At 37.6% G+C, this 14687-nt stretch overlaps 1 protein-coding gene across 2 annotated transcripts in view; it reads right to left on the bottom strand.

Annotated features, from left to right (window-relative positions):
* Positions 1–1072: 1072 nt before the first annotated feature.
* The window catches only part of LOC127627462 (multivesicular body subunit 12B-like), a 45391-nt gene continuing 31776 nt past the window's right edge, over positions 1073–14687 (bottom strand). For both annotated transcript variants that reach the window (XM_052103860.1, XM_052103850.1), the window contains exons 7-10: positions 13548–13639; positions 11720–11775; positions 10895–10954; positions 1073–6893 (exon numbers count right to left, since the gene is read on the bottom strand). In XM_052103860.1, coding sequence (XP_051959820.1) covers positions 6807–6893; positions 10895–10954; positions 11720–11775; positions 13548–13639 — 295 coding nt within the window. In that variant the 3' untranslated portion in view covers positions 1073–6806. The remainder of the gene's footprint in view (positions 6894–10894; positions 10955–11719; positions 11776–13547; positions 13640–14687) is intronic.

The following is a 14687-nucleotide window of genomic DNA, read 5'->3' as shown; positions in this document are numbered from 1 at the left end:
CACAGCTTATACTGTATATTGACATCTGTCACACCATAGGACAATGGTCTGCTTTGCTTTCTCTAAAACTCAAGCTACTATTGGACAGTAAAACAACATTTATCTGAGAATCTCCTTTAAAAGTGGGTCACCCATATCTGGGATCAAAGCCAAAGCCTTCATACAAGTATAACATATATCTTATAACCTGAAAATTAAAAGTCTGTCATCATTTACTCACCCTCACGTTGTCCCAAACCCATATGATTGACTGACTTCACTTGAACACTAAAGGAGAATCACATTCAGAATGTTCATGCTGCTCTTTTACATACAATGAAGATGAGTGGGGACTGAACCTACAGAGCTACAAAAATGACAAAAGGCACTGTAAAAGTATCCATTTAAATTTAAATCTTCCGAAGCCATATGATCAGGACCGCCGCTCCCTATAAACAGACTATGCCATCTGCGTAGGGCACCAACTCACTAGGGGGGCACCATCTTACTCTGGGAGGGCACCAGAAAGTTCACCGGCTGCCCTTACTCACAGATCCGAAAGCAGTTGTGGAACACAGATGATCGCTTCACACTCATTCACTGATTATGTTCCCCTCCGCCAAAGCTCTTAAATCTCCACAATCAGATTTTTAAAACAGCATGCCAGGATGAATGCCATTGTCAAATGCCATTTGTTCTCACATCAGTTTTTATAGTTTTTCATTTTTAAACTTAGCTTTTACTTCCAATTTATTTTCAATCAGTTATTCTAATTTTCATTAGTTTGCCCTCGTGGTGTTAATTTGACATTTTTCTAGTTTTAGTTTTATTACTTTATGGCTGCCAAGGCTAAATGTTGCTGATATAATTTAAATATGCATTATTGTGAATGCAGATTGTAAATGTTTAGGAGTAGATGTCAGCAGATGCTTCTTGTGAACAGCAAATTCAAAATATTTGAGTGATTTTTATAAGTCAAAGTAGCACTAACCCACACCTCCAAATCTCGTTTCAACTCCTGACTCCAATTAGCCTTGACATCATTAGCCTATGGGTTCACATACTTATTCCAACCTACACTTTGAATGTTTGAATGATGTATTTAATATATACAAGAACAGTACAATAATTAGTTATTAGTTGAAACAGATTGTGTTTGTTCATTATTGTAACTTAGGTGAAGATCAAACCAAACGGTAATACAAATGTATACATAAATTCAGGTCTTTACAAAGGGTTCACATACTTTTTCTTGTCACTGTACACATTCGGGAAAAAAAAAAAAATCACATTTCTATGGCCCTGCTTTATAAATGCTTCCCTTTAATTGTAGGTGATAAGAGACATTCCAAAATAGAATTTGCCGTTTTAGATCTTGCCTAGATGATCCATTCAACCAGGAGTCGGCAACCTGTTTGACATGGAGTGCCATTCTTTATTTTCCTAGTTAATGTGCTGATGTCCAATCCCGTTTGGAGGACCTCTTCAGCCTGTCATGACCCCTTCATCTTATCGCGGCCCATTCGACCCGTTAAGTGGCCGGCCCACCGGGAAAAGTTCTGGTTCTCCCTATGGACAGTCCACCCCTGTGAGATACTGATTTAAGAAGCATTTGGAGTGGTCTCTTCATTTATATATATGTGCATGTATGTGATTTTCCAAAATTGGGGTTGAGTGGATACAATGACACCCGGGACGGAGAGGTGCGTCAACATTGGTGTGCGCACATGTTAATTTTGTACATCTGTACAGAGATGTTTTCACCACTAAAGAACTAAATTGTGCCAAAAAATGACTAAAACAGCAATTGCGAGTGGGGTGGCCTGGCTTCGGTCCATGGTGCCCACGGCCTCCCCTAGCTCCACCACTGTTAACCTTTTAATGTAATTTTGAGAGTGACTGGTTAAAAGTCAAAAGTGTTGGCAGTGACATCAATTTTGTGTTTTGCAAAGTTTGCTGCTTCAGTATTTGTAGATTCTTTTTTCACATGTTTCTATGGTATACTGGAAAACAATGATAAACATTTCATAAGTTTTAAAGGCTTTTATTGGCAAAAACATTCAATATATGCAAAGAGTCAATATTTACAGTGTTGACCCTTGTTCTTTGTGACCTCAACAATTCGCTCTTGCTTGCTGGATTATCAGCTTCTGTGCCAAATACTGACTGATGGCGATCCATTCTTGACTTATTAGTGCTCGGAGTTGATCACAATTTGTGCGGTTCTGCTTGTCTACTCACCTTTTGAGGATTGACCACAGGTTCTCTATGGGATTAATATCCGGGGAGTTGCCTGGCCACGGATCCAAAATTTCAATGTAATGATCTCAGAGCCACTTCATTATTACTCTTGCTTTGTGACATGGTGCTCCATCATGCTGGAAAATGCACGGATCATCACCCAATTGCTCCTGGATCGTTGGGAGAAGTTGCTCTTGCAGGACGTTTTGATACCATTCTTTATTCATGGCAGTGTTTTTGTGCAGGATTGTGAGCGAGCCCACTCCCTGTGATGAAAAGCAGCCCCACACATGGATGGTCTCTGGATGCTTCACTGTTGGCACGACACAGGACTCATGGTAGTGTTCACCTTTTCGTCTCTGGACTACCGATTTTCCAGATGTCCCAAACAGTCGGAAGGGGGCTTCATCAGAGAAAATAACTTTGCACCAATCTTCTGCTGTCCAATCCTTGTACTTCCTGCAGAATTTCAGTTTGTCCTTGATGATTTTCTTGGAGAGAAGTGGATTCTTTGCTGCCCTTCTTGACACCAGGCCATTGTCCAAAAGTCTTCGCCTCACTGTGCGTGCAGATGTGCTCACACCAACCTGCGGCCAATATTGAGCTCTGCATTGGTGGTGACATGATTCCATAGCTGACTACTAAGGAGGAGACGGTCCTGACACTTGCTGGAGAATGTGGGATGTCCTGAAGCCTTCTTCACTGCTCTCCTTGAAGTTCTTGATGATCTGGTAAATGGTTCATTCAGGTGAAATATTCTTTGCAGCAATTTCCTTGCATGTGATGCCAGTTTGATGCAAAGCGATGATGGCTGCACGTCTTTTTTAGAGGTAACCATTGCTAACAAGAACACAATGATTGGAAGCACTTCTTCACTCCTTTTATAGCAATCAGTCTGCTCTTATAATCCAATCAGAATGATGGAGTGATTTCACCCGACTAGCACTCGTTCACACTTTCCCAGGTTCTGCAGATATGATTAGTGAAATTATGTTAGCTGGTCATTTTGTGCCAGGGCCAAAAAACAGTGAAATTTGGGTTTTTGTGATCAAGTAATTTTTTGGGCCAATTAAGCTTTTTGCAATGATTTAAAATGCATCTGATCACTCAGCACAATAATCTAGAAACAATGTGAATCAACACCACAGCAATTGAAGCAGAAAACGTTGCAAAACTCAAAATTATGTCACTGCCAATACTTTTGGCCAAGGCTGTACTCCTCTCCAATGCTGGCACGTGTGCCATAGGTTGCCATCCCCTACATTAAGCAAAAACTGCCACTTTTTATTCCACTCAACCCTATTTGCCACAGCAAAGTCAAACTGTATTGGAGGACCTTTCATCAATTGCAGCAGATATTAACCTCTGCCAGTACATGTACATCAAACTCCCCTTGTTTCTCTGCGGAGTGAAAATGAATAGAGTTTAAAGTGACAGTATAGAATAATAGAGCATAAATCTCAACAGTGGCATGACATTTATATGAGAAAGAAATTCAGATGAAAAACGGCAAAGTCACAACGACACACAGCAGCGGCGAAACAATGACTTTTGAACTGGATGAAACACATTGAACCGTTTATAAAACTGTGAAGGAGTTTATTCACGTACGCAGTGCAGTAACTAAACATCTTTAATTGTGTTTGTTTGTGTGACCATAAAAGCACATCAATCATAACATTAAAAATATCTGGGGGCAACGAACTAGCTAAATTACTAAACATTACTAAACATTTAAATTAGTCTTCATATAAAATCATTAAATAATAAAAAGAAATAGTACTATGAAATAACAAATTAAAACCTCACTTTAATATTAGAAAAAAACACAAAAACAGATAGCATGCATTCTTATTGGGCATCTGAAATATGGAGTTAAAAAAATAAAAATAAAATAGTAACCAACTAAAATGGCCATGATTATAAATGTCTATGAACAAAGAAAGATAACTGTACAAACAAAAACCGACTGTGATCTAGAAAGTTACTTGTTCGCTTTCGCAAGTTTGACAGCAAAGTGGATCACATCATTTGGACATCAAATTCAACAGATACAAACGGTTGAATTAGTGGTTTCCCCCAAATGCATTAAACCTTTCATTTGAACCTACTTGATATCCAATCGGAGAAATAACTGCTTGTGAATTGTAATCCAAGAACAGTTTTGACTAATGTCTGAGAAATTGGATTTCGAATGTCTGAAGGTCCAAAGCCAGACTGGAAAACCATATAAAGACTTCAATTTGAGGTTTTGTTTTGCATAATAATATTATGTAGCTGTTTGAAAATCATGACTAATAGCAACTTAAGAAAGTTTGAATCCATTTGAGGGTTTGATTAAAGTCTCACAGTGAAGGTGTCTAACCATCTCAAAGGACTCGACTCTTTAGTCACTTGGTGTTTCCAAGCCGAACACTTTCACCTGAGACGGTCATTTCCGTGGGACATTGTAAAGAAACGCTTCGAAAAATAACACCGTACTTCCACCATAATAATCATCACTATATAAAGAGCAATGACACGGTTACAAAGCGTAAATAACGAGCAACGCCGACTCCAAACTTCACTGTGTGGGCTGCGCATGGTTTACCAAATCACAAGAATTAACAGTAAAGTTACCTTAAAAATATTTACAGGACATTCGACGGAATCTCACAAAAACTGGCAAGAAATGTCCGTGTTGTAGTTCACCAAAAATCCGAAGAAATAAATGAGAAACTAATATTTTAGCATTCTGACATTATTTTCATAACAATTAAGCACATTTCCCCCATAATCCTCATTATTTTAATGCTAAAATAAATGTGAATTTGATAGATTCAAATGTTTTTAATTTATCATGGAAGTATTTGTCTTTGCTCATTTTAATAAAATAAAAATTGTGTTCAGAATATGATTTTCTGCATTGCGGCAAATAGTAACTTTTTTTTATTTCTGCATTACGGTAATGACGAGAATTTTTTCTCGAGGAAATGTGCTCAAAAGGAATTTTTAGGGTTCGAGCCACGTTCAACTCAATCAGCATTTGCGGCATAATATTGAATACTACAAAAATTATTTTGACTTTAAATCTTATCTTTAAAAAAAGCAAATATGGAGGATCCAGTGAGGCTCTTACAATGGAAGTGAATGGGGGGCAATTTTTCGAGGGTTTAAATGCAGAAATGTGAAGCTTGTAATTGTATAAAAGCACTTAAAATAATTATTTTGTTAATACTTGCGTATTACTTGAGCTGTAAAGTTAATGTTGACATTACATCATCACATCAAGTTGTAAAATTGGCTGTAACTTTAAACGGAAAAGGTTTGTAAACTATTTTATCCCACTAAAATCACGCTAACACACATATTGTTAACGTCTTTTGGCTGTACTTTTGAAAAAGTGAGAATTTTAACGCCACATTCACTTCCATCTAAGTGACTCACTGTAACCCAGATTTGTTTTAGAATGAGGGACGAGTCGAAATTGACTTTTGTGGTAATCAATATTATGCCACAAATACTGTCGATTGAGCTCAACTTAGACAATATTTATTTACTCGTCATTTAAATAATGTTACGATGCAAACCAATCTTAATGGACCTTAAAATAGGCTGCTGCTGCTTTTTAAACAAAATATAATTTCTCTTATTTCCTTTTGATTTTGAGGTGAAATACGGACCAGGAAATGTAGGGACAATTATTGTTTTTTTAAAATATCACCATGAACTGTAGAAGCCACAAATGGACCGGCAAAATCGATATCCAAAGAGCTGGAGCACCATCAAACATGACAGCAGGAAGAAAATGAGTCAAATGTCACATGTGATCGGAGTCATTTCTCAGTTCAGAAAGGATGTAACAAAGACAAAAAAGGGAAAACAAGTAACACACAACTCTAAAACAACACATTCCTGATTCATCGCCAGTCTATATACAAGGTTTTGTTCGCAGTTGGGAGTGTTTTTGTTCTAATCTCTCTTAGTTTTCCAGACAAACACACAATGATATTGAAATGTTGCTGAAGTTCTGTAACAGGACAGTGAACTGGGCTTCATAACCGGACGACTCAAATCCCAGAAACAAAAAAGTAATGCAGTCGCAGTGATCTAAACAAAACCTCAAGCAAAGCAATGGGACTCCACAAAGGGCTCAGGTGTGAATTATTGAGGGTGCATCAAAGTTCGACCCTTCGTGAAGTCACCATAGTAACAGCATACCAGAATAAGTCAGAACTCAACACAATTAAAGAACACGAGTTTCCACAGGCCACTCCATTTAACCCCGGACATCCCTTTACGACACTGTAGTGGTTTTGATTTGATCGCTGTAACAATGAAGATCTGCTCAGCCTCAAATGATCTTTGTGAAAAAGCAGCATTAACTGAAGAACTAAACTTGACCGCAAGAAACGATATTTCTGTTATTTTTGGACAAAAAAAGTGAATAATTTTCCATATTTTCTGATTTGTGGATCTCTGTTTTAAATTCAAAGAATGAGAAGTAAAGCAGCAGTCCCCTTTGTCTCTGCTCAGGTCATGTCATGAGAAGTCAGACTCTCTCTCTCTCTCTCTCTCTCTCTCGGTTTCCTCCACCTCATGAGCGTTTAGGCTTCTGATCCCAGTGAAGTTCTGGTGGGACTGGGCGGCAGGCGGGCGGCAGCACTGTGCTCCGTCCGGAAGCTATATTCATACTAACATAGAGACAAACAGAGACAGTTAAACATGCTGTGTGTGTGTGTGTGTGTGTGTGTGTGTGTGTGTAACTGAAATTTTGTGAAACCTACATTGTGGGGACCGTTAAGGAAAATGTCTTAATGAAAATCTAAAAATGTCCCCGGACCATAATTCAAGCTTGGAGCACCACCTGTTTTTCCAGGGGGCAGTAAGCCAAACTCCAGCTTTATAGGAAGCGCGCAGCTTATACGGAGAACAAACCAAACTGTGGCAGGGCGGAGGGCGGGGCCGGGTCGTGATCCTCTGCAGTCAACCTTTATCCCGGCCCGGCCCCGCCCTCCGCCCTGCCACACACACCTACCCATAAAGCACCACACAAGGATGCGTTCTTGCATTTAAAGGCAGCTTGATGGAGAGCAATTCCATACGGATCTCAAGACATGTTTTTCTACGTTTCAAACTACAGTTAACTTGACACAGCCAGATAAAAACGGTATGTTTATGACGCAATGCAACCAAAACACTCCAAAAGCGTCCGTCTGACGCAGGTGTACACTGACGTGTCCTTACACAAGCCCCTTAAATTGCAAAATGGATTGCTGTGAACTGTATGTTCAATAATATGCAAATAAACAATATATTGACTTCTAAAGCAACTTTTTGTTTTGTCTTTTGTATTTTTGGTAAGACTTTAAATGAAGGTTTCATTAGTTAGCATCAGTTAACGCATTAGGCATCATGAATAAACAATTAAAAATATATATTTTTTTTGCCGCATTTATTATTTTTGTTAATGTTAGTTAATAAAAATGAAGTTGTTCATTGTTAGTTTATTGTGCATTAACTAATGTTAACTAATACAACTTTTGTTTTTCAAAATGTATTAATACATGTTAAAATGAACATTACTATTATTGGAAAGTGTTACTGTCTTTTTAATGCTTTACTCATGAATGTCATGCATTTTAATTATCTGAATTATATATATATATATATATATATATATATATATATTATTAATAATTATTTAAATATAACTATTTATAATTATTTAAATAAATACATATTGAATTATTTGCATTTTAGGGGCTTTTTTTAGCAAATATTTATTTATGCGATTAATCGTAACTAATCGACTAATTAATCGGCATGTAAATAATTGCATAAAAAATTGTAATCGATTGACAGCCTAACTAAAAATGCAAAACAGTTTCTGTGAGGGTTAGATATATATATATATATATATATATATATATATATATATATATATATATATATATATTTAATTAAAATATCATTAGCTTGATTTAAAAAAACAAAACAAACAAACACACTGCTTTTGTGGTGAAGTAAATACAGCAAAAAGATGAAGTCCTTTCTACATTGAATAGGATATTTTCAGCGTAAACGTGAAAATATTATGTAAATTCTACTTTTGTAATCAACTCAAACATGTCAAAATTAACGCTCTAGCTTATGAGTAAATATTACTTATGATTGTTTGTCATTATGTATCATTCCTAAAGTAGAAAACCTTGTCATATTTATTTGCTTATTTAAATGTGCGCAGCTCTGGATCTTGTTTCTATTGCCAGTAATGCAAGGTGATGCTGTCTGATAGACTACAGTATATAGCATGCATTAAACTTCCCTGTGGAAGGCTTCTGTGTGATATGTGGAACATGATTAAGTATGTTAAAAAAGCATGGCAATGCTAAGACACTTTAAAAAGCAGGGCTTCATTCAGAGATGCATTGCTTGAGTAAAATATCCAAATAAAGAGTGAATAAATTTACTTGAGAGTATTGCAAAGTAACCTTTACTTGCAATTATGCATGATATTGTTGTCCCAGGATTTTATATATTTTTGAATTAAACCCCACTCCTAATTATTTTCAGTGCAAAAAGTCCCCACCATGACAGAAACAAACACTTGTTTATTTCTTAGAAAACACTGACATCTAGTGGCTCAATGAACTTAAGAAAATACTTCACAAAAAGATGCTTCTGAAGTGTGCAATCATTTACATTTGACTGTGTTTAAATCTAAAAATCCCCTTAAATGTGTTAAAAATGACTGTAAAGCAAATCCTTGTGTATCTTATTAATTTTGACAACAATATAGATAATTTGCCAAAACGGTGGCTATTTTGTAGATATGGTGAGACTTTCGTTCAACGTAGCTGAATTCTATTTCAAGACATACAGTGAGGAAAATAAGTATTTGAACACCCTGCTATTTTGCAAGTTCTCCCACTTGGAAATCATGGAGGGGTCTGAAATTGTCATCGTAGGTGCATGTCCACTGTGAGAGACATAATCTAAAAAAAAAATCCAGAAATCACAATGTATGATTTTTTAACTATTTATTTGTATGATACAGCTGCAAATAAGTATTTGAACACCTGTCTATCAGCTAGAATTCTGACCCTCAAAGACCTGTTAGTCTGCCTTTAAAATGTCCACCTCCACTCCATTTATTATCCTAAATTAGATGCACCTGTTTGAGTTCGTTAGCTGCATAAAGACTCCTGTCCACCCCATACAATCAGTAAGAATCTAACTACTAACATGGCCAAGACCAAAGAGCTGTCCAAAGACACTAGAGACATAATTGTACACCTCCACAAGGCTGGAAAGGGCTACGGGGAAATCGCCAAGCAGCTTGGTGAAAAAAGGTCCACTGTTGGAGCAATCATTAGAAAATGGAAGGAGCTAAACATGACTGTCAATCTCCCTCGGACTGGGGCTCCATGCAAGATCTCACCTCGTGGGGTCTCAATGATCCTAAGAAAGGTGAGAAATCAGCCCAGAACTACACGGGAGGAGCTGGTCAATGACCTGAAAAGAGCTGGGACCACCGTTTCCAAGGTTACTGTTGGTAATACACTAAGACGTCATGGTTTGAAATCATGCATGGCACGGAAGGTACCCCTGCTTAAACCAGCACATGTCAAGGCCCGTCTTAAGTTTGCCAATGACCATTTGGATGATCCAGAGGAGTCATGGGAGAAAGTCATGTGGTCAGATGAGACCAAAATAGAACTTTTTGGTCATAATTCCACTAACCGTGTTTGGAGGAAGAAGAATGATGAGTACCATCCCAAGAACACCATCCCTACTGTGAAGCATGGGGGTGGTAGCATCATGCTTTGGGGGTGTTTTTCTGCACATGGGACAGGGCTGACTGCACTGTATTAAGGAGAGGATGACCGGGGCCATGTATTGCGAGATTTTGGGCAACAACCTCCTTCCCTCAGTTAGAGCATTGAAGATGGGTCGAGGCTGGGTCTTCCAACATGACAATGACCGAAGCACACAGCCAGGATAACCAAGGAGTGGCTCTGTAAGAAGCATATCAAGGTTCTGGCGTGGCCTAGCCAGTCTCCAGACCTAAACCCAATAGAGAATCTTTGGAGGGAACTCAAACTATGTGTTTCTCAGCGACAGCCCAGAAACCTGACTGATCTAGAGAAGATCTGTGTGGAGGAGTGGGCCAAAATCCCTCCTGCAGTGTGTGCAAACCTGGTGAAAAACTACAGGAAACGTTTGACCTCTGTAACTGCAAACAAAGGCTACTGTACCAAATATTAACGTTGATTTTCTCAGGTGTTCAAATACTTATTTGCAGCTGTATCATACAAATAAATAGTTAAAAAATCATACATTGTGATTTCTGGATTTTTTTTTTTAGATTATGTCTCTCACAGTGGACATGCACCTACGATGACAATTTCAGACCCCTCCATGATTTCCAAGTGGGAGAACTTGCAAAATAGCAGGGTGTTCAAATACTTATTTTCCTCACTGTATAGCGGTTTTGAAGCTAACGACTTAGAACATGGCTTAGCTAAATAGATTTCATAGCTGAAACTATACGTTTAATTAAAATGAAAATATTTAAAACCTACAATTGACATATTTTAGCATTTAAGTGGGCTAAAAATACATGTTTGGCAACAATCACAGAACACAAAATTAATTCAACACGGTCATGGTTCATGGAGTAGATCCTCACCTCTTTTTCAATCTCGGCAAGTGATTTGATTCTGATGCTCATTAGATCCACCTGCTGTAACTGCAATACAGAACGACATAACTGTTACACCACTAACAACACGCCACTGTAACTCAACAGACTGTCATTTATACAAGAAGTAGATCGATATATCGGTTTTCCCGATTAATCGGTGCCGATAGTTGCTTTTTAGAACTATTGATTATCAGTAAAAATCATTGCTGATAGTTGCTGATAGTTTTTTTAGTCCAATAGGCTATAAAAAAAACTTTATTTGGTTATATAATTAAGCATAAAGCATTGTAAGAGAACCACATCTCTGTTATTTCAAAATAAGAGTCCCTGGGGAATTTTGTGCTTGTTCATAGTCCCGTGTTATGCTCCAAATTTTCATTTAATTCAGATTAATTTTATAATTTTGGTAAAATTCTAATTCGATTTTTATTAATTTTGTAACCTCTGTGTTTGTGTCCGTCATAGAAAGAAATAACTAACAAAATGTTAGTCGATTTTAAAGACTATCAGCCAATTAATCGGTTTCCTGCCATTCCCACCACCTTAGTTCTCTGTATCGGCAAAATCCACTATAGGTCATCCTCTAATTTCTACATTATAAAATGCTTAAAATTACTAGTACAATTGTCCAGTACACTTCTGGTGCTAGAAATGTCCCTAAACACCCCAAGCTAAAATGCACTACTCATTACTGCAAAATTACATTTCAGGTATTTTAATTGGTCACATCTATATCTAATAATACAGTCGGTTCTTTATGACTCTATAAATGGTTAAAAAGCTCATAAGAAGCACGACTGATGTACTCACGTCACTGGAGGCACATGCGAACTTCTCCGAGATCATGAAAGGCACTCCGTCCATGGCTGCAAAGGCAAAGAAAGAGTTAATGAGAACTTTTTTTTTTTGCCACTAAAAGTCAAACAATAACCAAAAATTCAATAAAACTGTTGCTGATTGTTACATAAAATGATTGTGAGCGTATGACCAATGCAAGTCATGAAATCTGAACAGAAGGAGAGATCGTGCAACACCATCTGGAACAATTAAACACATTCCACTCTGAAGTAGGTTTATAATAACATCCCTAATGACTCGAGTCATCATCCTCACAGAAGCTCTGCCTGTCATTGTGCGCTGGTGGGATTTCAGAGAGACGATTATAACATGCAAATCTAACCAAGTGATTCCTCACTGTCCTACTTCATTGCATGTGGTGCTCTCAGCAAAAGTTTGCCAAATCTACTGCATCTAGTCATGCACAATGCATCACTGATCGCATCTGTATTTGCTGATTAACATTCATGGAATGGGATTTTAAAGGTGATGTAAAGAAGTGTTTCCCAACCTTTTTTCTGCCACGGTGCACTTTTTACAATTAAACAAATCCCATGGCACACCTCTATCACACTGTCCCACATAACCATCATTCATAGATTTCCTTTTCAAGAACGTCCATGTTTTCTGTTCATTTTAGCTGCGTGTTTACTCGTAATGTTTGAAATTCGGCTAGGCAAAAAATGCAAGTCACGCAGGTACTGTGTATAATGAGATCACAGGTGGCAAGAGTGCTAATTGGGTAATGAATAAAACAACAAATTTGCATCTTATTTTTAGACTTGTTCTTGCAATGCCACGGCAAATCATTTTTTATTTATCTATGTATTTACATGGCTCCAGACTAACATTTAAGAGTGGTCGCACCGGTCCAACTGGAAGAAAATTAGTTTTCTTTCACGGCTTCTTTCTTTTTATCAGGATCTTGATGATTAAAATAGTCATCTGAACAGCCTTTTCTACAATCAGAGGACATTAGAAAATATTTACACAGAAGGAAAGGTCCATTGAATTCTTAGTTTTAACTGTGGCGTTTGCATTAAGATCATAGCAACCAAAAGTTAAACCATGATTAGCAGGAACCATAAAACAAATTATGCAATTTTTCATAAGAAAAACACATCCAGAAATTCAATTGTATTCTCTCTATAAGTTTATGGTATATATATATATTTTAATAACTGTGATGTGTGGATTGAAACCATTTCTGTCGGTTCATTGCGCAGATTTCTTCTTTATTTCTATTCGGTGCTGTTTAGTATGTTGTGCCATTTAATACAATTTTAAACTGGTTTAATCATCGACACATTATGGGCTTTCATAGAGGTTTTAAACAAATAATCAATGCCGAATTTGTGACCCAGCCCGTGCTTCTCACAGCTCTGTTTATGGTGATCTGCACGGCTGAGCGCTCGAGACCGGTCCACGTGTAAATGCACGTCTCTGTGCTGATCTGTCCATTGAGCAGCGCTGACCGATCCGGGTAAAACGGTTATCTGATGCGTTTGGAACATTAGCATTTTGATATTTCTCATATGGAACAAAAAAAAGACAGAGCACAATCAGAGTCAGCCAACTTTGTAGTCGCACCAATGTGACATCTTGCAAAGTTGAATTGCACTGTTAGGAAAAATGGTTGAAAAAGTAGTCTCAGTCCATAGCCCTGATTTATTTTGTGGAATCTGATCATTTTCCACAGCACACCTGACAATCTTTCACCGCACAGTGGTTGAGAAACACTGATGTAAAGATGAACAGTTTTGGTCAGGTGTGTTCTGTGTGATGCAAATGGTGCAGGTACCAGAGATGGCGTAGAGGTTGGAGTTCTGGTGTTCAAAGTCTGGTCTGGTGGTGCTTTTCCTGAAACAGGCCGGCAGGGTCATGGATATGTGCCTGTGAAGAAACACAAACACTTTTCAATTATTATCACTTGTGGATGGATGGATGGATGGATGGATGGATGGATGGATGGATGGATGGATGGATGGATGGATGGATGGATGGATGGATGGATGGATGGATGGATGGATGGATGGATGGATGGATGGATGGATGGATGGATGGATGGATGGATGGATGGATGGATGGATGGATGGATGGATGGATGGATGGATGGATGGATGGATGGATGGATGGATGGATGGATGGATGTTTAGCCGCAATTGTGTTGCGTTGCTGTCAGTGTAAACAAATAAATTACCAGAAGCTGGAAACCTTTTCAGTCGCACCAGGTTACAACATGGACTTCAAATTAAAAAGGCTTTTTTTTTATATATATATATATGTAAATTACCTCTGCTGTGATTGCCTAATTTCATTGTTATTATTTGACATGAAATGAACCACAACGCCCTCGCCAATTTGCTGAATACTAGAAAGGGGTTGATATATAAATGTGGGCCGATATATGTTAATATGAACAAGTCGTTTTTACTTTTAGTTTCAAATATTGGTGTGGGAGGGCCAGGAAGGACGCTTTGAGTTATGCAAGAGACAGTATTCTTTACAACACTCAAATCCGCCTTTAAAAGAGCAAGACAAATATTTTTTTCTTTTTCATTTATGCTTTGTCCCTTTTAATGGCTGTACAGGTGAAACTCGAAAAATTAGAATATCGTGCCAAAGTTCATTAATTTCAGTAATTCAACTTAAAAGGTGAAACTAATATATTATATAGACTCATTACAAGCAAAGTAAGATATTTCAAGCCTTTATTTGACATATTTTGATGATTATGGCTTACAGCTTATGAAAACCCCAAATTCAGAATCTCAGAAAATTAGAATATTACATGAAATCAATAAAAAAAGGATTTTAAATACAGAAATGTCAGCCCTCTGAAAAGTATAATCATGCATATGTACTCAGTACTTGGTTTGGGCCCCTTTTGCATTAATTACTGCCTCAATGCGGCGTGGCATGGATGCTATCAGCCTGTGGC

The sequence above is a fragment of the Xyrauchen texanus genome, chromosome 3 (assembly GCF_025860055.1).
Source record: "Xyrauchen texanus isolate HMW12.3.18 chromosome 3, RBS_HiC_50CHRs, whole genome shotgun sequence".
NCBI lineage: Eukaryota > Metazoa > Chordata > Actinopteri > Cypriniformes > Catostomidae > Xyrauchen > Xyrauchen texanus.
Note: the sequence above shows the minus strand (reverse complement) of the source record. Positions and strands in the feature narration are given on the sequence as shown.